Source organism: Symphalangus syndactylus, chromosome 4, assembly GCF_028878055.3.
Source record: "Symphalangus syndactylus isolate Jambi chromosome 4, NHGRI_mSymSyn1-v2.1_pri, whole genome shotgun sequence".
NCBI classification, from domain to species: Eukaryota; Metazoa; Chordata; class Mammalia; order Primates; family Hylobatidae; genus Symphalangus; species Symphalangus syndactylus.
The window spans coordinates 17472392-17496258 of NC_072426.2; the positions used below are offsets into that span (position 1 = coordinate 17472392).

The 23867-nt window shown below is 40.0% G+C and overlaps 1 protein-coding gene across 12 annotated transcripts in view; it reads right to left on the bottom strand.

Annotated features, from left to right (window-relative positions):
* BCKDHB (branched chain keto acid dehydrogenase E1 subunit beta) overlaps positions 1–19975 on the bottom strand; it is a 342628-nt gene extending 322653 nt beyond the window's left edge. For 5 of the 12 annotated variants that reach the window (XR_008657037.2, XM_063637846.1, XM_055274175.2 and 2 more), the window contains exons 1-2: positions 19699–19922; positions 999–1076 (exon numbers count right to left, since the gene is read on the bottom strand). Coding sequence is in view for 11 of the 12 variants with exons in the window: in XM_063637846.1 (XP_063493916.1) it covers positions 999–1076; positions 19699–19891 (271 nt within the window). In the remaining variant the exon portion in view is untranslated. Of the gene's footprint in view, positions 1–998; positions 1077–19698 lie in introns of all 12 variants that reach the window. The other 7 variants (XM_063637844.1, XM_063637843.1, XM_055274174.2 and 4 more) reach the window with 2 other exon arrangements.
* Between the last annotated feature and the right edge of the window lie 3892 nt (positions 19976–23867).

A 23867-nucleotide genomic window follows, 5' to 3' on the forward strand; every position in this document is an offset into this window, starting at 1 on the left:
ACAGTAAGTAAGCCATCAGAAGAGCATTCCAAGCTAAGGGAACAGTCACAAATAGGAATGGGATTTAGACTGTGTGAAGCAGAAAGGAGGCAAGCATGACAGACACAGTAAGCAAGGCAAAGAATGGTGTAGGTGGAAATTGGCAGGAGCTTTAAAATAGGGAGTACTCATAGAGCTGAATGCTAGTCTCATAAATGTACCTAACCAGTTTTTTTCGACCCCAAGAAAAAACTCACCCTTCTCTATGTTTGAATTTACTTCTCTAGTTCAATCATTCGCAAGTAGCATTCAAAACAAATCAAGATCTAATCATCCTTTAGTCCAGCTCCCATTTCTCCCTAAAAAACAACCTGTTTTTCATTTAACCTTAAAACTACAGATTATCAGGTGGAAGCCCAATGTATAGTAAACATATATGCACACACACATATATAAACTGTATATATAGATGTATGTTAAATATATATGTATATACATATATGAAGTAAAGCCAATAAAATTTGAAAACATACAGTGGAAGAACAATTGGTTTTGTATCAATGATTTAATAAGATGGAGATTAAGATACTTATAAAATTATATATAAATATTACAATTATTTCCAAAACATATTACAAGTTGAATGACAATGTATCCCAAAAGGAAGCATAAAATCAAGTCTTCATTTTATAAATAAATAGCTGAATGAAAAGGTATTTTGTTTTTTTCTATATGCCAAAGAAACAGGAGTACACAGTAGGTTTTAATCCAGAAGTTATTAATATAATATCAGGACCACACACACTGTAAGAGAAAGCTGACTTGATATTAAATATACATGAGAACTAACTGGTAATAAGTGGACTAATATTGTGATTTGATTATTTAGCCCCAATCACACCTTTGAAAATTTCAGGTAGATACAATGTTAACCATTGAGTTCCACATAAATATTTTAAGCAAATCTTCAATTCTGGAATTAACACAGCTACCACAATTCAGGCACATATCAGGGTTACCTGCAGTAGGATCTTTGGCCAATGAGTTATCCAAGGCACTTGTTACCGACTGGAAAAGATTCATTTTCTGAGTTTGCCCTGTGAAAATAAAAACAAAAAATAATTTCATATGTTGTAAAATATGTAAAAACAACCAGTTTCTTAACAGTTAATTACAACTTGACTAAAATCAAGGTACAAAGAAAAGTATTATGCAAATTGCTGAATTATTTACGATAATGCTATAAGATACAAAAGCAATACAGACCTGGAGAAGCTCGTTAATGGGGCAAAATTTACCCATATTAAACAATTTTTTGTAAAAGTATAAAAAAGGAAGAAGGAATATAACCAAGTGACTCAATGTGTGTAGACAATAAGACCTATGGAAAGTCAGAAAAGGAGACCAGTCAAAGTGAGTGGTCTGGGAAGAAGCACAGACAGGTGTTAGGAACCTAAGCCATAAGAAATGGATAAATTCCTGGACACATACACCCTCCCAAGACTAAACAAGAAAGAAGTTGAATCTCTGAATAGACCAAAAACAGGCTCTGAAATTGAGGCAATAATCAATGGCCTACCAACTAAAAAAAGTCCAGGACCAGACGGATTCGCAGCTGAATTCTACCAGAGATACAAAGAGGAGCTGGTACCATTCCTTCTTGCTGCAGAAGTCAGGGATCCTGAATGGAGGGATCGGCTGGAGCCATGACACAGGAACATAAATTGTGAAAATTTCATGGACATGTAACGGTTCCCAAATAATACTTTTATAATTTCTTACACCTGTTTTACTTTAATCTCTTAATTCTGTTATCTTTGCAAGCTGAGGATGTACGTCACCTCAGGACCACTGTGATAATTGTGTTAACTGTACAAATTGATTGTAAAACATGTGTGTTTGAACAATATGATACCAGTGCACCTTGAAAAAGAACCAAATAACAGCGATTTTTAGGGAACAAGGGAAGACAACCATAAGGTCTGACTGCCTGCGGGGTCAGGCAAAAAGAACCATATTTTTCTTCTTGCAGAGAGCCTATAAATGGACAAGCAAGTAGGAGAGATATTGCTAAATTATTTTCCTAGCAAGGAATATTAATATTAATACCCTGGGAAAGAAATGCATTCCTGGGGGCAGGGGCGGGGGGGAAGGCCTATAAACGTCTGCTCTGGGAGTGTGTGTCTTATGCGGTTGAGATAAGGACTGAGATATGCCCTGGTCTCCTGCAGTACCCTCAGGCTTATTAGGGTGGGGAAAAACTCCAAGCTGGTAAATTTGTGGTCAGACCGGTTCTCTGCTCTCCAACCCTGTTTTCTGTTGTTTAAGATGTTTATCAAGACAATATGTGCAAAGTTGAACATAGACACTTATCAGTAGTTCTGTTTTGCCTTTTGTCCTGTTACCTCAGAAGCATGTGATCTTTGTTCTGCTTTTTGCCCTTTGAAGCATGTGATCTTTGTACCTACTCCCTGTTTTAAACCCCCTCCAATTTTGAAACCCTTAAAAAAAACTTGTTGGTTTGAGCCTCAGGTGGGCATCACAGTCCTACCAATATGGGATGTCACCCCCAGTGGCCCAACTGTAAAATTCCTCTCTTGGTACTCTTTCTCTCTATTTCTCAGCCAGCCGACACTTATGGAAAATAGAAAGAACCTACGTTAAAATATTGGGGGCGGGTTCCCCCGACACCTTCTGGAACTATTCCAATCAATAGAAAAAGAGGGAATCCTCCCTAACTCATTTTATGAGGCTAACATCATCCTGATACCAAAGCCTGGCAGAGTCACAACAAAAAAAGAGAATTTTAGACCAACATCCCTGATGAACATCAGTGCAAAAATTCTCAATAAAACACTGGCAAATCAAATCCAGCAGCACATAAAAAAGCTTATCCACCATGATCAAGTCAGCTTCATCCCTGGGATGCAAGGCTGGTTCAACATATGCAAATCAATAAACATAATCCATCACATAAACAGAACCAATGACAAAAACCACAATTATCTCAACAGATGCAGAAAAGGCCTTCGACAAAATTCAACAGCCCTTCACGCTAAAAACTCTCAATAAACTAGGTACTGATGGAACATATCTCAAAATAAGAGCTATTTATGACAAACCCACAGCCAATATCATACTAAATGGGCAAAAACTGGCAGCATTCCCTTTGAAAACTGGCACAAGACAAGGATGCCCTCTCTCACCACTCCTATTCAACATAGTGTTGGAAGTTCTAGCCACAATCAGGCAAGAGAAAGAAATAAAGGGTATTCAATTAGGAACAGAGGAAGTAAAATTGTCCCTGTTTGCAGATGACATGATTGTATATTTAGAAAACCCCATTGTCTCAGCCCAAAATCTCCTTAAGCTGATAAGCAACTTCAGCAAAGTTTCAAGATACAAAATCAATGTGCAAAAATCACAAGCATTCCTATACACCATTAACAGACAAACAGCCAAATCATGAGTGAATTCCAATTCACAACTGCTACAAACAAAATAAAATACCTAGGAATCCAATTTACAAGGAATGTGAAGGACCTCTTCAAGAAGAACTACAAACCACTGCTCAACGAAATAAAACAGGACACAAACAAATGGAAGGATATTCCATGCTCATGGATAAGAAGAATCTGTTCATTAAAATGGCCATACTGTCCAAAGTAATTCATAGATTCAGTGCCATCCCCATCAAGCTACCAATTACTTTCATCACAGAATTGGAAAAACCTACTTAAAGTTCATATGGAACCAAAAGAGAGTGCACATAGCCAAGATAATCCTAAACAAAAAGAACAAAGCTAAAGGTATCACACTCCCTGACTTCAAACTATACTACAAGACTACAGTAACCAAAACAGCATGGTACTGATACCAAAACAGAGATGTAGACCAATGGAACAGAACAGAGGCCTCAGAAATAATGCCACACATCTACAACCATCTGATCTTTAATAAACCTGACAAAAATAAGAAATGGGGAAAGGATTCCCTATTTAATAAATGGTGCTGGGAAAACTGGCTAGCCACATGTAGAAAGCTGAAACTGGATCCCTTCCTTACACCTTATACAAAAATTAACTCAAGATGGATTAAAGACTTAAATGTTAGACCTAAAACCATAAAATCCCTAGAAGAAAACCTAGGCAATACCATTCAGGACATAGGTATAGGCAAGGACTTCATGACTAAAACATCAAAAGCAATGGCAACAAAAGCCAAAATAGACAAATGTGATCTAATTAAACTAAAGAGCTTCTGCACGGCAAAAGAAACTACCATCAGAGTGAACAGGCAACCTACAAAATGGGAGAAAATTTTTGCAATCTACCCATCTGACAAAGGGCTAATATCCAGAATCTACAAAGAACTTAAACAAATTTACAAGAAAAAAACAAACAACCCCATCAAAAATTGGGCAAAGAATATGAACAGATACTTCTCAAAAGAAGACATCTATGCAGCCAACAGACATATGAAAAAATGCTTATCATCACTGGTCATCAGAGAAATGCAAATCAAAACCACAATGAGATTCCATCTCACACCAGGTAGAATGGTGATCATTAAACAGTCAGGAAACAACAGGGGCTGGAGAGGATGTGGAGAAATAGGAACACTTTTACACTGTTGGTGGGACTGTAAACTGGTTCAACCATCGTGGAAAACAGTGTGGAGATTCCTCAAGGATCTAGAACTAGAATTACCATTTGACCCAGCAATCTCATTACTGGGTATATATCCAAAGGATTATAAATCATGCTACTATAAAGACACATGCACATGTATGTTTATTGTGGCACTATTCACAATAGCAAAGACTTGGAACCAACCCAAATGTCTATCAATGATAGACTAGATTAAGAAAATGTGGCACATATACACCATGGAATACTATGCAGTCATACAAAATGATGCGTTCACGTCCTTTGCGGGGTGACGGATGAAGCTGGAAACCATCATTCTCAGCAAACTATGACAAGGACAGAAAACCAAACACCACATGTTCTCACTCGTAAGTGGGAATTGAACAATCAGATCACTTGGACACAGGGTGGGGAACATCGCACACCAGGGCCTGTCAGGGATTGGGAAGCTGGGGAAGGGATAGCATTAAGAGAAATACCTAATGTAAATGATGAGTCGATGGGTGCAGCAAATCAACATGGCACATACCTATGTATCAAACCTGCACGTTGTGCACATGTACCCTAGAACTTAAAGTATAATAAAAAAAATTGGAAAAAAAATAGGAAAAAAAAGATTAACATTGTTTCCATGCCTGCTAATACATCAATTCTGTGGCTCACAGATCAAGGAGTAATTTCTACTTTCAAGTCTTATTATTTAAGAAATACATTTTGTAAAGTTATATCTGCCATAAATAATGATTCCTCTGATGGATCTGGGCAAAGTAAATTGAAAATCTTCTGGGAAGGACTGACTATTCTAGATGCCATTTAGAATGCTCATGGTTCATGAAATTTCAAAATGTCAACACTGGCCAGGCGTGATGGCTCACACTTGAAATCCCAGCACTTTGTGAGGCCAAGGGGGGGGCGGATCACTTGAGGCCAGGAGTTCAAGACCAGCCTGGCCAACATGGCAAAACCCCATCCTCTACCAAAAAGACAAAAAATTAGCCCGGTATGGTGCACACCTGTAATGCCAGCTACTCAGGAGGCTGAGGCACAAGAATCACTTGAACCCAGGAAGTACAGGTTGCAGTGAACTGAGATTACGCCACTGCACTCCAGCCTGGGTGATAGAGTGAGACTCTGTCTCAAAAAAACAGTAAAAAAGAAGTCAACATTTATAGGAGTTTGAAATAAATTGATTTCAACCCTCATGGATGACTTTATTTATTCATTCATTCGTTCGTTCTATTTTTTTTTGCAACCTCCACCTCCCAGGTTCAACCAGTTCTCACACCACAGCCACCCCAGGCATTACAGGCATTCGCTAGCATGCCTGCTAATTTTTTTGTATTTTTAGTAGAGCCCAGGTCTCACATGTTGCCCAGGCTGGTCTTGAACTCCTTAGCTCAGATGATCCACCAGCCTTGGCCTCCCAAAGTGGTAGGATTACAGGCATGAGCCACCATGCCCAGCCTCATGGATGACTTTGCTTCAGAGGAGAACGTAACTGCAGACATGGCAGAAATGGCAAGAGAACTAGAAGTGCAGCCTGAAGATGTGACTGAATTGCTACAATCTCATGATAAAACTTTAATGGATGAGGAGCTGCTCTTTACGGATGCAACCTGAAGAACTCAAAGAAAGTGGAGTCTTGAGATGAAATCTATTACTTTCTATGAATTCAAAAGAAAGTGGATCCTTGAGATGAAATCTATTGCTGATGAAGATGCCATGAACACTGTGAAATGACAACAAAGGACTTACAATATTACATAAACTTAGCTGATAAAGAAGTGGCAGGTTTGGGAGAATTGATTTCAATTTTGAAAAAAGTTCTACTGTGGTAAAATGCTATCAAACAGCATCTCATGCTACAGAGAAATTTGTCATGAAAGGAAGATTCTATCAATGCAGCAAACTTCATTGTTGTCTTTTTTTTTTTTTAAAGAAGTTGCCACAGCCACCACAACCTTCAGCAACCACTACCCTGATCAGTCAGCAGCTATCAACATCAAGGCAAGACCCTCCGCCAGCAGAAAGATTACGACTTGCCAAAGTTTCAGATGATTGTTGGCAATTTTTATCAATAAAGTATTTCTTAATTAAAGTATGTACATTGATCTTTTAGATATAATGCTATTGCACACTTACTAGACTACAGTACAATGTAAACATGTTTATACGCACTGGGAAACCAATACATCTGTGTGACTCACTTTATTGTAATATTCACTATATTGCAATATTCATTTTATTCTAGTGGTCTGGAACCAAACCCACAGTATGTCCGAGGTAGGCCTGTACTTTCCTTAAATCCTTCTTGATTTTGTAAATATTCTTCAAGTATTTACTGGTGCCCAGCTTCAGAAGATAATAGTTTTGGGTAAACATTTTTCCCAATCACAGTGACATCCCACTGACTCTCCTATTGCATACATTTCATAAAGTAAGATCTTGACTTGTCTATGAGGATTTCCATAGCTAAGAACCTAGCCAGAATAAAAATGTGCTGAGACCAGCTTGGTTGGGGAGACCCTAACCCAGCGGTGCTAGAGGAATTAAAGACACACACACAGAAATATAGAGTTGTGGAGTGGGAAATTAGGGATCTCACAGCCTTCAGAGTTGAGAGCCTCAAACAGAGATTTACCCACATACTTATTGACAGCAAGCCAGCGATAAGCATTGTTTCTACAGATTATAGATTAACTAAAAGTATTCCTTATAGGAAACAAAGGGATGGGTTGGGCTAGTTATCTGCAGCAGGAGCATGTCCTTAAGGCACAGATTGCTCATGCTATTGTTTGTGGTTTAAGAATGCCTTTAAGCGGTTTTCCACCCTGGGTGGGCCAGGTGTTCCTTGCCCTCATTCTGGTAAACCCACAACTTTGCAGCGTGGGCATCATGGTCATCACGAACATGTCACAGTGCTGCAGAGATTTTGTTTATGGCTAGTTTTGGGGCCAGTTTATGGCCAGATTTGGGGGCCTATTCCCAACAAAACGTCTAAATATCTAAGTTGCTATTTATTTCAAGTCTGCCGAACATTCAGATTAATACTGAATGACATGACATCTTATCGCACTGATGCTCAGCAAGTTATTAGTAGGGAGGAAGCAAAGACTTTAATAATAAAAATCATACAAAGTAAACATTTCAATTATTGCTTGATAATCACAAAGAATCTATTCGTCTTGTATAAAATAATTTACCAGTAAGGGTATTTAAAGGTAATTATTTCCATGTGAATACCTAAACTTTCACTCCTGAATAGTTTTTCAAATCGATTCAAAATTTTAGGGTTTTAGATTAATTGCTATTCTACCAGATACTTTTCTAAGTTTTAAATGACAAATTTTAATGGAGCAGCATTTACTTTTCAATTCTTTTTTAAAATTACAGCATGATTTGTGGACAAGGCAAGAAGAAATCACAAGTTATTCACAGGTAATATTTTTTTAATATATATTTTCCTTAGAGTTATTTATTCTCCTAGAGGTTACATCAAAGACTATTCATAGACTATGCTTATGTCTGCCATATTAAGATAAACCTACTTACAGCATGTGCTAACCAAAGCTGTACTACTGGTAAGACTGTTAAAAAATAATCTATATACATCACTAAAAATTTATTAAGCACAGCTACCAAATTATGCAATCACACAGTACTAATAAATGACTGCTACATTTTAAAACCAGACTGGTAATTCTTTTTCAAGATAAAAAGGTATACCAAAACAAACAACAACAAAATACAGCAGCACACTTTCTCCTGTATCAAGGATGCAAGTTAATGGTTGCCTATTATTAAAACAGGGCTCTGTGGCTGGCATCGAGTTGTTTACTTGAAATTGTACTAAGAATCATGAATATGCAGGTTATCAGCATTGCTGAAAAAATGAGGTGACATATAGGCAGAATGTAAAGACCATAATGGAACATAAGCTCAAAGAGGACTGGTATCCCTAAATGCTTTTGATCAGCTCTGTATCAACAGTGCTCACAACAGGGCCTGACATGTAATAGGTGCTAAATAAATATTTGTTGAATGAATGAATGAACAAACACATGCAAACACTGTTTCAATAAAGGTTTAAGGAAACTAAAAGAAAAATGTTAACCAACAATTTAAAGGGAAAGAAATGTGTAAGAAAAAAGACCTACCAATGTCACATTCAAAGACAAACTGCAGAAAGAGGGGGGCAAATGAGAGGTGTTATTGCATCAACAGTCTGATGGGGTAGGTCTTTAATAACTATGCAGTATGCAGTAGTGTTAAAGGGAAAGAGAAGACTCCCACAGGGATAGAGCATCCGAGGAAAAGGGCAAATGTCAGCAATCTCCAGAAATAAATAAGGCCAAGAGCAGAGCACATGGTAAGTGAGGTGATTTATAGCTTAGACCCAAACACATAACAATATACAGCTATGATAAAGAAAATTAGGGACTACTTGCAGAAAGTGAAGGTTGTGCCAATACGTTCAGCACTGGCTTTCCTCTGTGCTGCCTAGTTATTGATATAGACCTGTGCGTTACAGCACATCCTCATCATATTCCTCTTAGAAACCCCAGCATTGGGAGGCCGAGGTGAGCGGATCACGAGGTCAGGAGATTGAGACCATCCTTGCTAACATGGTGAAACTCCGTCTCTACTAAAAATAGAAAAAATTAGCCAGGCATGGTGGCAGGTGCCTGTAGTTCCAGCTACTTGGGAGGCTGAGGCAGGAGAATGGCGAGAACCTGGGAGGCAGAGCCTGCAGTGGGCCAAGATCACGCCACTGCACTCCAGCCTGGGTGACAGAGCAAGACTCTGTCTCAAAAAAAAAAAAAAAGAAACCCCAGCATTTATCACAGTGCCTAACACACAAGTGACAATCAGTATATGCCTGGTGAAGCATGATGAATGATGTCAATGAAACAATCTGGCACTAATTCATATCATGAAATAACAGGATACTAAGAAACTACCTGTTTTCCCCAACAAAACCTCTACCCTCCCTCCAGATACCCTAGTCTCCAGGAATCCCTCTCTATTGACCAGGTATGTATCTCTATCTTATTCTAAACTCTGCTGAAGAGTTAGCCAGCATCTACTTCATAAAATAAGACTGAGGGAGAACCCAAACGTCAGGGACTGAACATTTTGTATTAAAATGTAAATGGGCCAGGGAAAGTAGTACGTGACTATAGTCCCAACTACCCAGGAGGCTGAGGCAGGAGGATCACTTGAGCCCAGGAGAGTTCAGGGTTGTAGTACATGATGATTGTGGCTGTGAACAGCCACTTCAGCCTGGGCAACATAGCAAGAGCCCTTCTCTTAAAAAAAATGAAATGAAAGATCCATAAAGGCAATTGCCTTTGTAAGGTGCCAGTGTATATCACATATCCATGATAAGAAAGGAAGTAAATGGTATTGGCGGAGGATGAGGAAGGGTCAACTAAAGACAACAAAAGTGAGAGGAACAAAAGTGTAAAGTTGAAGGGACTGGATCTAGAGTCCCTGGGTTGCCCCATCTCAGGGCACCTGGTAACTTCTGTCAAGAAACAATGGTGCTTCCCTTCCTTTAAGCTGGTTCCTCTACTCAATCTCTAAGTGGTTTTAAAACCCCCTTTATATGTTGGTGACTCCCAAATGGTTATCTCCAACCCAGCCAGGCCTCTCCTCTGAACTCCTGACTTTTATATCCAACAGTCATCAGTTCTCCACTTGAGTTTCTTGAGCTTTTCAAGAAGCACAAACTGAACTCTTGTGTTGGCTCCCAAAACTAATCTTTTCCATCTTAGCAAACAGCACTACCCTCCACCCAGGTTCCTGTGCCACAAACCAGTGAGGTATCTTCAATGTCTTCCTTTTTTTCATCCTTCACATCCAACCTATCAAATCCTACTTCCAAAATATAGCTTAAATCTAGGAGCACTAGCCAGGCGTGGTGGCTCATGCCTTTTATCCCAGCACTTTGGGAGGCGAAAGCAAGAGGACTGCTTGAGCCCAGGAGTTCAAAACCAGCCTGGGCAACATGGTGAAATCTTGTCTCTACAAAACTACAAAAAATTAGCCAGGCATGGTGGTGCATGCCTATAGTCCCAGCTACTCTGGAGGCTGAGTACGAGGATCACCTGAGCCTGGGAAGCAGAGACTGCAGTGGGCCATGATTGAGCCACTGCACTCTGGCCTAGACAACAGAGTGAGACCTTGTACTTAAAAAAAAAAAAAAAAAAAAAAAAAAAAAATCTAGCACTACTATATTCTATTCCAGAGCTTGCCATTTCTTTCCTTTGAGGCAGAATAGGGTCTGGAGGCAGGGAACCTAAGGCCAACTCATGCTGACTTCGTAGAACTAAATCAAAAGGAAAACCCCAACCCCAACTTCCCATGCCCAAGTAACAAAAGGACCAGAGGCCACTCCCTTTGCAATCCTCTTGCCCCTTTTCTGCGTGGCAGATGAAAAAATTCAAAGTACCTTTGATTGATCCCCTCCCACAACGAATCAGGCTAGTCATGGGCCAAGTCTTCATTTGCATAGGAGTATAACTTTGTAACTTCACTTCAGCCTCTGAATGGCTGCTTTCTGAGACCAATTCGACATTTGCATAGGGTGTAAATTTGTAACTTCACTTCAGCTTCCGATTGGTTGTGGAAAGTGACCAACCCCAGAAAACTCTGTAACCTGCAATCTTCAGCCACTTGCTCCAGCCGGCTCCCACCCTGTGGAGTCCACTTGTCATTTTCAATAAATCTCTGCTTTTGTTGCTTCATTTTTTTCCTTGCTTTCTTTGTGCCTTTTGTCCAATTCTTTGTTCAAAATGTCAAGAACCTGGACATCCTCCACCAGTAATGTATTTTGGAAAGCCAGCCAGGAGGTAAGCCCAAAACTGGAGATTTACTTTTCTTCTCCTTTTCCTCTCTGCTCCATACAGGGGAATGCTTCTTTCTCTTTTCCCTTTCAAACTTGGGCCCTTCAGCCCACAATGCCTAAGCACAGAGGCAACTGCAGGTTTCTGGCCGGGGCCACTCTCCAGTGAAACCGAGAGTTTTCTATGTGGAAGCACCTGACCACCACTGCCCAGTTTGGGTGAGAGGCTTGAGTCCTTTCCCTTTTTCCTTTTTCAGTCTTTCAGTGGCCATTTCCTAGTAGCTCCCTGATAACTGTGGGCAACTGGCCGGGGTCACTTTCCAGTGTTACCTGAAGGCCAAGGGGGATAGCTGCCCATACCAGGAGGCGGAAGGAGAGGACTCTTTTCTATCTTTTCCAGCTATAGTCCATGATGCTTACGTGTGTTGCTGTTGGCCACGGCAGCTCCTCCAGGGTAAATTCACACATTTCAGGTGACTTAAACTTTGTTTTCTTATGCTAAATTCTCCTACAGGGTTCTTATGCCAAATTATCCTATAGAGTTAACCAGTAATGGCAAACAATAATGTCTCTTAGGAGTTTTGACCTTTCTCCTATTCTATCTGACTTGCTAAGGACAAAAGAAATGCACCCAGCCTCCGGTTCCTATCACTAAAGTTCATGGCTAACACTCTAGTGGAACAGGAAGCAAGGGAAAGCATGGTCTTATCAAATTATAAGTATGCTAGAAGTTGAGGCTTTCATCCAGGGACAAAACAAATTTCATAGTAGGCCATCACCTCTGGAGGGAAAACATACAAAGCAGCACCCATGCCCAACCAAGGTCAGAGACATCTGACACTCTAAGATGAGATCCCAAAGGGGAATTGGGGGATCCAACTCCAGACCTGAACCTCTCTCCAAAGGGGGCGCCCTCAGCAGAGGTTCTGAGGTCTAGCACAAAGGCCTCCTTGGAATTTTCTCTCGCAGGTGACAATGGGACAGTTTGGACACTCTTGGGGCTTGTTTGTTGCTGCAGCAGTTGGACTGTGCTCCAGTCATTGTTTGTGTGTGTTTGATATAGTCATGGGAAATAAGGATTCAGTAAACTTGATATTCTTTTGCAATACTGTTTGGCCCAGTATTGCTTGGAATTCTGGAGTTTGCTGTTGAATGGGAAGGTGGGATGGAGGTGCATGTATCCAGGCTTTTGTGCTGCTGTTCTAAGTAGGGTTGGCCTGGTTAGCATGTGGTGTTCTCCTTCGGTGCTGTTCGGCCCCAGTGTTTGGAGTCTGGGGAGGTTTGGCCTTTAAAAATCAAACTACCATGGAAACTGCTAGACCTGAAATTTTCGTTCACAGCCTTCACTGGATTACCCATTGGGTCAAACAGTAAAACCAGGGGGCTTGTATTGCTATCTCATGGCTAGAGTTCCAAGGTAAAAGCTATCGGATCTTCATTTGTGTTTGTGTATACACGTCTAGATGTGTTTATTTGTATGTACACTTATTGTTATATATTGTGTCTACCAGATTGGCTTATAATTAAAGGAGCACTCATAAATTAATTAAGTCTAAGCAATTTTCAAGTTCACGTGACTTAAGTATAACTTTACTAAACAAGCTGGCACTGGAGTACTTACTGGTCATGTTCCTAGAGTGAATTTCTTCATTGCACAGTATGTATGGTGATACTGGTGGAATTAAAGATATTGAGTTGTGTGGTGGAATTAAGGATATTGAGTTGTGTATCAGGAATAAAATATTCACTATGTGGATTTCTGGGGGGCTCTGGGTAACACTGTAGCCCCCAGGGTAGACTAAGTAGGAAAAATTTAGAGATGGTTTCACGTCTATTTGTTTTTCCTTCTAATTTTCATTTGTTTGCTATTTGTTCTCCTTTGGGTTTTACTTGTGTATGCATATATATAAAACCATAGACTTTTTTAGTTTCTAGTGGAAGGCTTTTATTTTGTTCTGAGAATAGTTATTTTGTTTCCTGCAAATTTCCAGCAAGTCATCATGTGTTCTATTTATTTGGAATTCCTAGGCTACCTATTTCAGGCCTGCAGGAATTGATGGAGCACACCAGCCACTTGGAATTTGGTTGATTTGGCTTGCCTCTGATAATCTGGACAGCAAAGACTCTTGCTTCAAATGCAAGAAAAACGAGAATTGGATAAAAGACCGTATTAAGCCTCTGCCAGTCCCCTGCCAAAAATGCGAGGGCATCAGTTATGACCCCTGGCACTGGAAGATTCATTGGCCCTGCTCCCACCAAGGGGTTCAATAAGGCAAAACTCTAGCAGTGCAAAAGAGAAATTAGATGAAGACTGAAGCAACCCAGGGTCTTCCTCACTGCCCCTGTTCAGGAACATCGTAATTACTACTGAGGAGCCCCCAGGTAACTCTGGACGTCATGGGCACCCAAATTCAGTTTCTTTTCAATACAAATTCAGTTTCTTTCCTTACTACTTATGTAGGAAAACTTTCCTCCCAGTCCACGACTATTATGGGAATGGAAGGAAAGCCACAAATAAGATCCCTTACTCCTCCTTTGATTTGTCAATTTGAGAAACAAATCTTCCAACAGTAATTTCTAGTAGTATCAAGCTGCCCAGGCCCCCTGTTAAAAAGAGATATTAACCAAAACGCATGGTACTGGTACCAAAACAGAGATACAGATCAATGGAACAGAACAGAGCCTTCAGAAATAATGCCGCATATCTACAACTACCTGATCTTTGACAAACCTGACAAAAACAAGCAATGGGGAAAGGATTCCCTATTTAATAAATGGTGCTGGGAAAACTGGCTAGCCATATGTAGAAAGCTGAAACTGGATCCCTTCCTTACACCTTATACAAAAATTAATTCAAGATGGATTAAAGACTTACATGTTAGACCTAAAACCATAAAAACCCTAGAAGAAAGCCTAGGCAATACCATTCAGGACGTAGGCATTGGCAAGGACTTCATGTCTAAAACACCAAAAGCAATGGCAACAAAAGCCAAAATTGACAAATGAGATCTAACTAAACTAAAGAGCTTCTGCACAGCAAAAGAAACTACCATCAGAGTGAACAGGCAACCTACAAAATGGGAGAAAATTTTCGCAACCTACTCATCTGACCAAGGGCTAATATCCAGAATCTACAATGAACTCAAACAAATTTACAAGAAAAAAACAAACAACCCCATCAAAAAGTGGGCAAAGGACATGAACAGACACTTCTCAAAAGAAGACATTTATGCAGCCAAAAAACACATGAAAAAATGCTCATCATCACTGGCCATCAGAGAAATGCAAATCAAAACCACAATGAGATTCCATCTCACACCAGGTAGAATGGCCATCATTAAAAAGTCAGGAAATAACAGGTGCTGGAGAAGATGTGGAGAAATAGGAACACTTTTACACTGTTGGTGGGACTGTAAACTAGTTCAACCATTGTGGAAGTCAGTGTGGCGATTTCTCAGAGATCTAGAACTAGAATTACCATTTGACCCAGCCATCCCATTACTGGGTATATACCCAAAGGACTATAAATTATGCTGCTATAAAGACACATGCACACGTATGTTTATTGCGGCACTATTCACAATAGCAAAGACTTGGAACCGACCCAAATGTCCAACAATGATAGACTGGATTAAGAAAATGTGGCACATATACACCATGGAATACTATGCAGCCATAAAAAATGATGAGTTCATGTCCTTTGTAGGGACATGGATGAAACTGGAAATCATCATTCTCAGCAAACTATCAGAAGGACAAAAACCAAACACCACATGTTCTCACTCATAGGTGGGAATTGAACAATGAGAACACATGGACACAGGAAGGGGAACATCACACTCCGGGGACTGTTGTGGGGTGGGGTGAGGGGGGAGGGATAGCATTAGGAGATATACCTAATGCTAAATGACGAGTTAATGGGTGCAGTACACCAACATGGCACATGTATACATATGTAACAAACCTGCACATTGTGCACATGTACCCTAAAACTTCAAGTAAAATAATAATAAAATAAAATAAAATAAAAAATTAAAAATTAAAAAAATTAAAAAAATTAATAAAATATGTGCTATCCCTAAAGAGTAACTATCCTCCACCCCCAGGGAGTTGCATTAAAAAAATTGTTTCAAAAAAAAAGAGATATTATGGTTAAAATAGGGGCATTACTACAATTTAAGCATCATCTGGTGAAATTGCTAATAGTCAAAAATACAGACACTGTCCCAGACCACATTAATAAACAGGTTAACACACTGGCATGGTATACCAGAAAACCAAGGAAGGCTAAAACAGCAGTGCCAGCCAAAATACAGCTTAAAGACCCCTAGCTATTTATTTTCCCAATCAAAAACAATACCCAATTAAGCTGGAAGCAAAGAAAGGCCAAGCATCCACAGCTGAGGTATTACTTACCCACGGGCTCTTAAGACCCACTGGTAGGTCCACCCATTGGTGACAGATCCATATACCCTCCTGGCTCAGGTGCCAAGGGATGCTAAATGGTTCTCTGTCCTAGATATAAAAGATGCTTCCTTTTCCATTCCTCTGTCCCCAGAATCCCAATACCTTTTTGCCTTTGACTGGGAAAATCCTAATACCAGAGAAAAACAACAATACACTTGGACAGTTCTCCCTCAGAGTTTTCAGGACAGCCCCCATTGCTTTGCCTGGGCCTTAGAGAGGGATCTGAGGGGTCTGCAATTAAGAAATGGGAGTATACTCCAGTATATGGATGACCTCCTTGTGTATAGCCCAATCCTGGATGAAAATACTACAAAAAGTTTGAATTTCCTGGCAGACAGGGGATACAACGTGTCCCAAAAGAAGATTCAGATTACCCTCCGACAGGTCCATGATCACATCCTTAGCAGCTAGCAGAGAGTCTGGCATCCAGGAGAAAATAAAAATGCAGAGAATGACTGAATAAACAAACTCACATCCATACAATGCCCAAGAATCAGGGGCATGGAGAAGCCAGGATGAACTGTTCTCAGAGAACAACACGGTGTAATTAAGGGAGCAAACATGCCAGCATAAAGCAGCATAAGTGTCACCAACTCAGAGTCTAATCTGACTACCTCCTATTTAAGCAGTACCTTTTATATGTCAAAACAACCAAAATAAAAGAGTGAAAAGTATTTGCAGGACATGTGAAAAGCAGAAAGTTAGTATGTTCTTCAATATTTTTTAATAGACAAAATCTTCGTATATAAGTAGTGTGGGAGGCTTTGGAGTCAGACACATCAGGATTCAAACTCTGGCTCTGCTACTTACCAGACTTGGGTAAGTACTAACATTTCTGAGCCTCAATTTTCTCATCTTTAAAATGAGCATAATATTGTCTAGTTTACAAGGTTACTGTGAGGATTATAAACTGATGTCTAACACAACACCTGGAAAAGAGCAGCTATGCAATAATGGTAGATGGTATTGATAGGAAAATACTGAGTATACTTTTAAAAATATGTAAATACATCTAATATTCAATTCTTAAGTAAAAATAAATCAAGTTCACAAAAACATGGGAAAATATTCCTCAACGGAAATGAAACAAATAAAAATTAAAGTATAGTTGGCACAAAATATCCAAGAGTGTACATGAACACACCTAATTTTAGCATTAATATCCAATACTCACACTATTATACATATTATGGGGTATAAACTGGGGTATAAATTTGAACTATGCACTTAAAATCCATTAAAGTATTCAGGACTGTATACTAAAGAAATAATCTCAGATATATAAAACTCATATGCATGAAATGCTTGTATCTGCATTATTTATAAAATTGCAAAATTTTAACAACAAAAACATAATGGTAATTATTTAAAGGTTCCATTTATTGACTGAATGCTTGATTCTCAGTTGTCAAACAGTGTTAAGTATATTATAGACATTGTTTTATGTAGCCCTCATAACAACCTTCTGAAGAGGTATTATTATTAACCCCTTACATATAAAGAAACTGAGGCTTATAGAGGATAAGTAGTAACTCCAAAGTTATAGACAGCCAAGACAAGATCAAACTTAGCACAATCTGATTCCGGGGTCAAGAATTTAACTTGTAAAACACTTGTAGCATCTCTACTCCATGGAACATTTCTTCTAAATTCTCAAGAAGGTTATAAAAACTCCAGTGAATTGTAGGATAATCCTTCCGACTAAGTAAGTTCTATTTGTATTAAAACGAAAAGTATGGAAAATACTAAACTAAAAGGAAATACCAGTAAGCATACACCCAAAATGTTAGCAATATTTACTGCAGCGGGTGGTGATTTTTGTTTGTTTGTTTTTTGTTTTTTGGGTTTTTTCTGAGACAGAGTCTTGCTCTGTCACCAGGCTGGAGTGCAGTGGCACGACAATATCAGCTCACTGCAACCTCTGCCTCCCAGGTTCAAGCGATTCTCCTCCCTCAGCCTCCCGAGTAGCTGGGACTACAGGCGCGTGCTGCCACGCCCAGCTAATTTTTGTATTTTTAGTAGAGACGGGGTTTCACCACGTTGGCCAGGATGGTCTCGATCTCTTGACCTGGTGATCCGCCTGCCTCCACCTCCCAAAGTGCTGGGATTACAGACGTGAGCCACTGCGCCGGGCAGATTTTTTTTTTTTTTTTTTTTTTTTTACTTTTTCTCCATTATCCAAATTATCTGTAATATGTTTGTATTATTTTTAAAATAAGAACGTTTATATATATCATGATATATATCATGATAACATGATATCATTTTACTTAGATTTTAGTAAGTTTACAACTATGGAAAGGTGGAAATATCTCAAGTATTAGGCCAAAATTTCTTTGCCTTGAAGACAGAATTGAGGGCTCATCTTGGTGGTGGAAAAAAAAAAAACACCTACTATTAACCTTTATGGTACCTACTGTTTCACAACACTGGGACACCCTCCAAGTAAATTATATCTACACGCATTTTAGTACACTGTTTAGAATGGAAGCTCTGGAATCTGATCAATTAGATTCCAAAGCTGGAGCTTTGGAGCTAACACTAACTTATCTGCGTAATCCTGGACAAACTGTCTCAAGACTTCCATTAACCTAACTGCAAAAAATGTGAATAAAAACTTTACAAACCTTTTAAGGTTGTCCTAATCCTTAAATGAGATGATGAAACATACACACAGTGCCTGACCCTGGTAAGCACTCAATAACTGTTCATTCTTATCCACAAGAAAAGACACACTTCCAAAAATGTCAGCTCTAGCATGCACGTGAGAAGTTATTAGACAAGGAAGCAATACATGTTTCCCTACAGTTTCCTGATATTCTGATGAGAGACACTGGATCTGATACTCTGATGAGAGACATTACATGAAACTTGCAGAAATGGTAAAAATCATGCAATAGTCATACTATGAGGAGTTTGCTACATGCCCTTCCTATGACTTCCTCCTCCCATCACCTTCACCTCCTTGGCTAAGTGGCAGCATAGCCCAGGACAAGCTCAGTACTAAGCTCAAGTAGAAAGTCTGAATTCTTTCTCATCTCTAGGAAGGACCTGTTCTGTGACCTTGGGAAAATCAATTCAATTACTCAGAATTCTGTAGGTAAGAAGAAACCAAGGGACATGTGTGTGTATATATATATACACACACACATTACACACACATATTTCGGTAGGTAAGAAGAAACCAAGGGACTGAGTAACTGAACTGATTTTTTATATATATATTATATATATAATATATATATTTAAAATACATAAAGATATATAAATATTTAAAATATATATAAAGATATATGTATTATATATAAAGATACATATATTTAAAATATATATATAAAGATATACATATATATATCTTTTAAATGCCTCTACCTAAGCTAGTGGCCCAGTCCCGGGCAGGCTGGAACAACACCTAAGGCCTGGGTTGAGAAAGCAAGGATGGAGGACAGAGAAAGGGGGGGGGCGTTCCCTGGGCACCACCCCTCCACCCTCAGGCTCTTCCAGGTGGCAGTAAGGCCTCTCACCCATCTCAAAGTTGCGGGGGAGGGGGAACTGCGTCTCGAGGGCGGAACAGTCACAAAAATAGAGCAAGAAGTGAATCACAGTTAGACCCTGGGGCAAGGAGGTTCCAGAGGGTCAGGCAGTTAATAAGCTGGGATGCAAGGACTGCAGCCTGCCGGCCCCTGCCCCTCGCGGGCGCCTGCGAGCCTGGGAGTCCGGGCTGCAGCGGGACCGAGTGGGCAGTCCCTGGCTCACCGTACTCCCGGGGCTCCGGATCTGGCTGGAAAGTAAAATGAGCCACCTGCCGCCTCTGGGCCGCATCCTCGACAGTCGCGGCGGGGTGCAGAAAGCCCGGCGCCAGCCCCGCGCCACGGAGCCGACGCCAGCGCCCCTCAGCCCCTGCCGCCCTGAGCCTGAGTAGCCAGCCGGCAGCCGCCACGACCGCCATCCCCGCTCACCACCGGGGTTCTCAGGCTGTGCAGCCGCACGCCGCCTGCGGGGAGGGCGGAGCACCCGAGGAGGCTTCCACATTGGTCGGGCCAGAGGGGCGGTCCCATGAAACGTACCAATCGGAACTGGAAATTTAGGGGCGGGGAAGGCGGCGTGATGAGCTGGCCGGCTTCTGCTCCTTGTGCGCATGCGGAAAAGGGGAAGCGTGGGGCGGAGGTGGCGCCAATGAAATAGTTTCTGGGGTGGAGCCTCCCCGAGGTCAGCCATGCGGGCCTCGGGTGAGGACCGGAGTCTGCGAAGTTCCACACAGTGCCTGGAGGCGATCTTTTCCAGTGTCATTTACAGTGCCATTTCCAATGTTTTTTTTTTTTTTCATTTTAACATCATACTTTTTTTTTAATGTAACCCTTTTTTATCCTCTCCTGTCTCTATTATTGTGTGAGAGGTGAAGAGAGCTACTGACTGGCATTGGTTATTGTTTTGACTTTCGAAAAACTGCTGTAGTCACTGCTGAAAGCTTTCGCTCCTTATTCACACCCTCCTTAAAATGCTTAATAAGCATATATCGATTTTTATTGATTTCGTTTTTCCACATTTAAATGAGAGATGAAAGAGGTAAACTTAGATTTCATCCTGCAAATCCACTGAATAGGAATTCAGATACATTTTGCCCAGAAGTAGCAAAAATTACCGGATTGGCTTAGTCTAAGTAGCTTAGAAACCTTGAGAATTTGAGTCACTAATTTTCATTTATAGTTATCAACTATGTAAATTTGTTTTAATCTAAGTGTTTACCAGGATACATTCTCTGTCCATGAATTTACCAAAAAAAAAGCACGTAAAACATGAAATATCATAAAATCAAATATGACAAGAGACAACAGAGACAGTGTATCCATCAGACGAAAATGGGAGGGTGGGGAAGGATGGTCCCAAATCAGAATTTGAAGAAGAAAGTGGGAGAGAATGAAGCAGGAGTGGAGGAGAAGAACGTTCCTCTTCCATTATGCCTTGCCTCTCAACCCATCTTTGGTTTTGCACAGGGGCAAGGGAGGAGAGAGTAGAAATGGGGTGAAAGGAGAGGCAGAGAGATGTGTTTTCTGACTGAGATTGAGAAACAGCAATTGAAAACTGCCAAAGGGAGAACCAGAATTATGTCTCCATTTTTCCTACTCCCACACTAAGTCCAAAAATTCAACGTTAGGGAAATTTTTTATCTTGGCTTTTGTTAGTGTTCATTTCTGCTGTTTTAATAGTGTGGGGTAGAGTGTTTTGCATGTGCATGAAGGGTATTTTTGTTTTAATGAAGGAAAGGGGTAACAAAATGAAATTACATTTACATAGTCAAATTTGGGTTTAAACTAAAGAGAGTAAAAAACAAGGATAAAAATGAATAGAGCTTTTTTTCTATTTGTTGATAGTTTAGGGAGCTGGGGGTACTGCGATTATTTAGGTCGGGGAGAAAAAGAGAAAAATAATAACTGATGAGAATTTTATTGAACCTCTGCTACGTACAACCCAATGACAAGCCACCATTGAGACAAATAAGATCAAGGCATAGTTTTACTTTTAAAATGTCCAAGTTGGTAGAGAAAAGAGACAGATTAGGCAACTCCAATCCAATGTGATAGGGGTCCTAGAATAGTGCAAACAAAGTAAAACACAAAAAGAGCAATAAACTCTTACTTGAAAGTCAAGTGTTTCCAGATATAACTCTGAGCTAGACCTAAAAGATGACTAGAAGTTACCAGGCAGACTAGGGAGAAAATGGCATTCCAAACTAAGAAGAAACCTGTACAAAGGCTGATAGGCATGAAGAGCACAGTGCATTCCAGGAAGAGAAAGTAGCTTGGTGCTTCTAGATTCAGGGTGTAGGGAATGATACAGGGTTAACAGAAAAAGGAAAAACAGATTAAAGGGCGATTTTGAAGGTCTAAGAGGTTTGAACTTTCAACTACATGCAGCCAGGAAAAACAAAGAGAGCACCTGCCAGATTCACCTGTTTTGCAAACTAATTTTTTAAATTTTCCCCATCTCTACCACACCATTTGCCTGGTAACCATGAAAATGTCTGTGTTATTACAGTGGGACTTTCCTCCATTCCCCTAGCCCTGGCCACATGTACTTAATTTGGGAAACTGTCCTTTTCTGGGAATTTTGGAAGTGTAGTTTAGAAAGAAAGATCAGATTATCTTTAAATGCCACTAGGAACTGCAAAAAATGGGAGTTTTCAGTAATTTTGTGAACCAGAAAAGGTGAAGAGTGTGATTATATTTGAGTTCCTGATTCCATTTATTCCCAAGGCCTAACTGCTTTCTGGTCCTGGGGTTCTATGAGACATTACCATATCCTTAAAATGTATTCCCCTCTTTGCTTAAGCTACTGCCAATTGCAGAACCCATGACTATGGAGTTGGAATACAAAGCAAAGTTGCTGTTCACTCTTCAGAATGACTCTTGTATCACTTGCTCTCACTGAGCTTCACTACCTGTGCAACTTGTACCTGTTTAGTCTCAGCTTGCTTTTAGACAACCATCTTATATAGCAAGATGATAGTATTGCAGTATTATATCCTGGCGTCTGCCTCCTTTCAAACTCAAACAGAGGTATCGTGGAGGCAGAAAAAAAAGAAATCAAATTCTTGCTTTTGAATTTTAAAATAGATTTTAAACTTGAGAGCAGAGACAATAATTTGAGAGAAAAGTTTGAATTCTACAGACTGGTTTCTGAGTATTAAACCTCAAAAACCTGAATGAGTTAGGACACAAAGCTTAGGGCTAAAAGATTATAGATCACATACCAGTGTAAGAGATGGTTTGTCTCACCTTCCATGGAGGTAGAGCCATAGATTAGAAAGACCTGTAGGTATCCTTCTTTGTAGATGAACCTAGAAAAGTATCACTAAATCCTCAGGCTACCCGGCATGTCATGGCATTTGAAACAGCAGGATGCTTCTCCCCTGTGGCCAAGAGAGATGCAGCTATGCCAACAAGATTCAGGGAACTTGAGGAGACCCAGCAATCAGAATGATAAGGGACTTGTGTCTAGAATATACTTATTAAAAGTCTTAAACGCAACAATAGAAAAGAAAAATTACCCAATTAGAAAATGGGCAAAGAATTCTCATTCATTGATGGTGGCAATGCAAAATGGTGTAGCCACTTTGCAACACAGTTTAGCTTTTTATAACACTAACGTATTCTCACCATGTAATCTAGCAGTAGCACTGCTTGGTATTTGCCCAAATAAGCTGAAAATGTATGTCCACATTAAAACCCGTGCAGAATATTTATAGCAGCTTTATTCATAATTGCCCAAACTTGGAAGCAACCAAATAAACTTAATGGAATATTATTCAGCACTAAAAAGAAATAGTAAGCTGGGTGTGGTGGCTCATGCCTGTAATCCCAGCACTTTGGGAGGCCGAGGTGGGCGGATCACCTGAGGTCAAGAATTTGAGACTAGCCTGGTCAACATGGTGAAACCCCATCTCTACTAAAAATACAAAAATTAGCTGGGCGTGGTGGTGTGCACCTGTAGTCCCAGCTATTCAGGAGGCTGAGGCAGAAGAATCGCTTGAACCCAGAAGGCGGAGGTTGCAGTGGGCCGAGATCGCACAACTGCGCTCCAGCCTGGGCAACAGAGTGAGACTCTGTCTCAAAAAAAAAAAAAAAAAAAATTTAACCATGAGAAGACATGGAAGAAGTTTAAACTTATATGACTAAGTGAAAGAAGCCAATCTAAAAAGGCTACATACTGTATGAATCCATCTATATGACATTCTGGAAAAGGCAAAATTATGGAGAGAATAAAAGAGATCAGGAGTTGCAAGGGTTGGGAGCAGGAAGGGATAAACGGAAAATCACAGAGGATTCCTAGGGTAGGAAAAATATTCTGTATGATATTATAATGGTGGACATAAAAATATGTCATTATACATTCATCCAAATGCATAGAATGTACACCACCAAGAG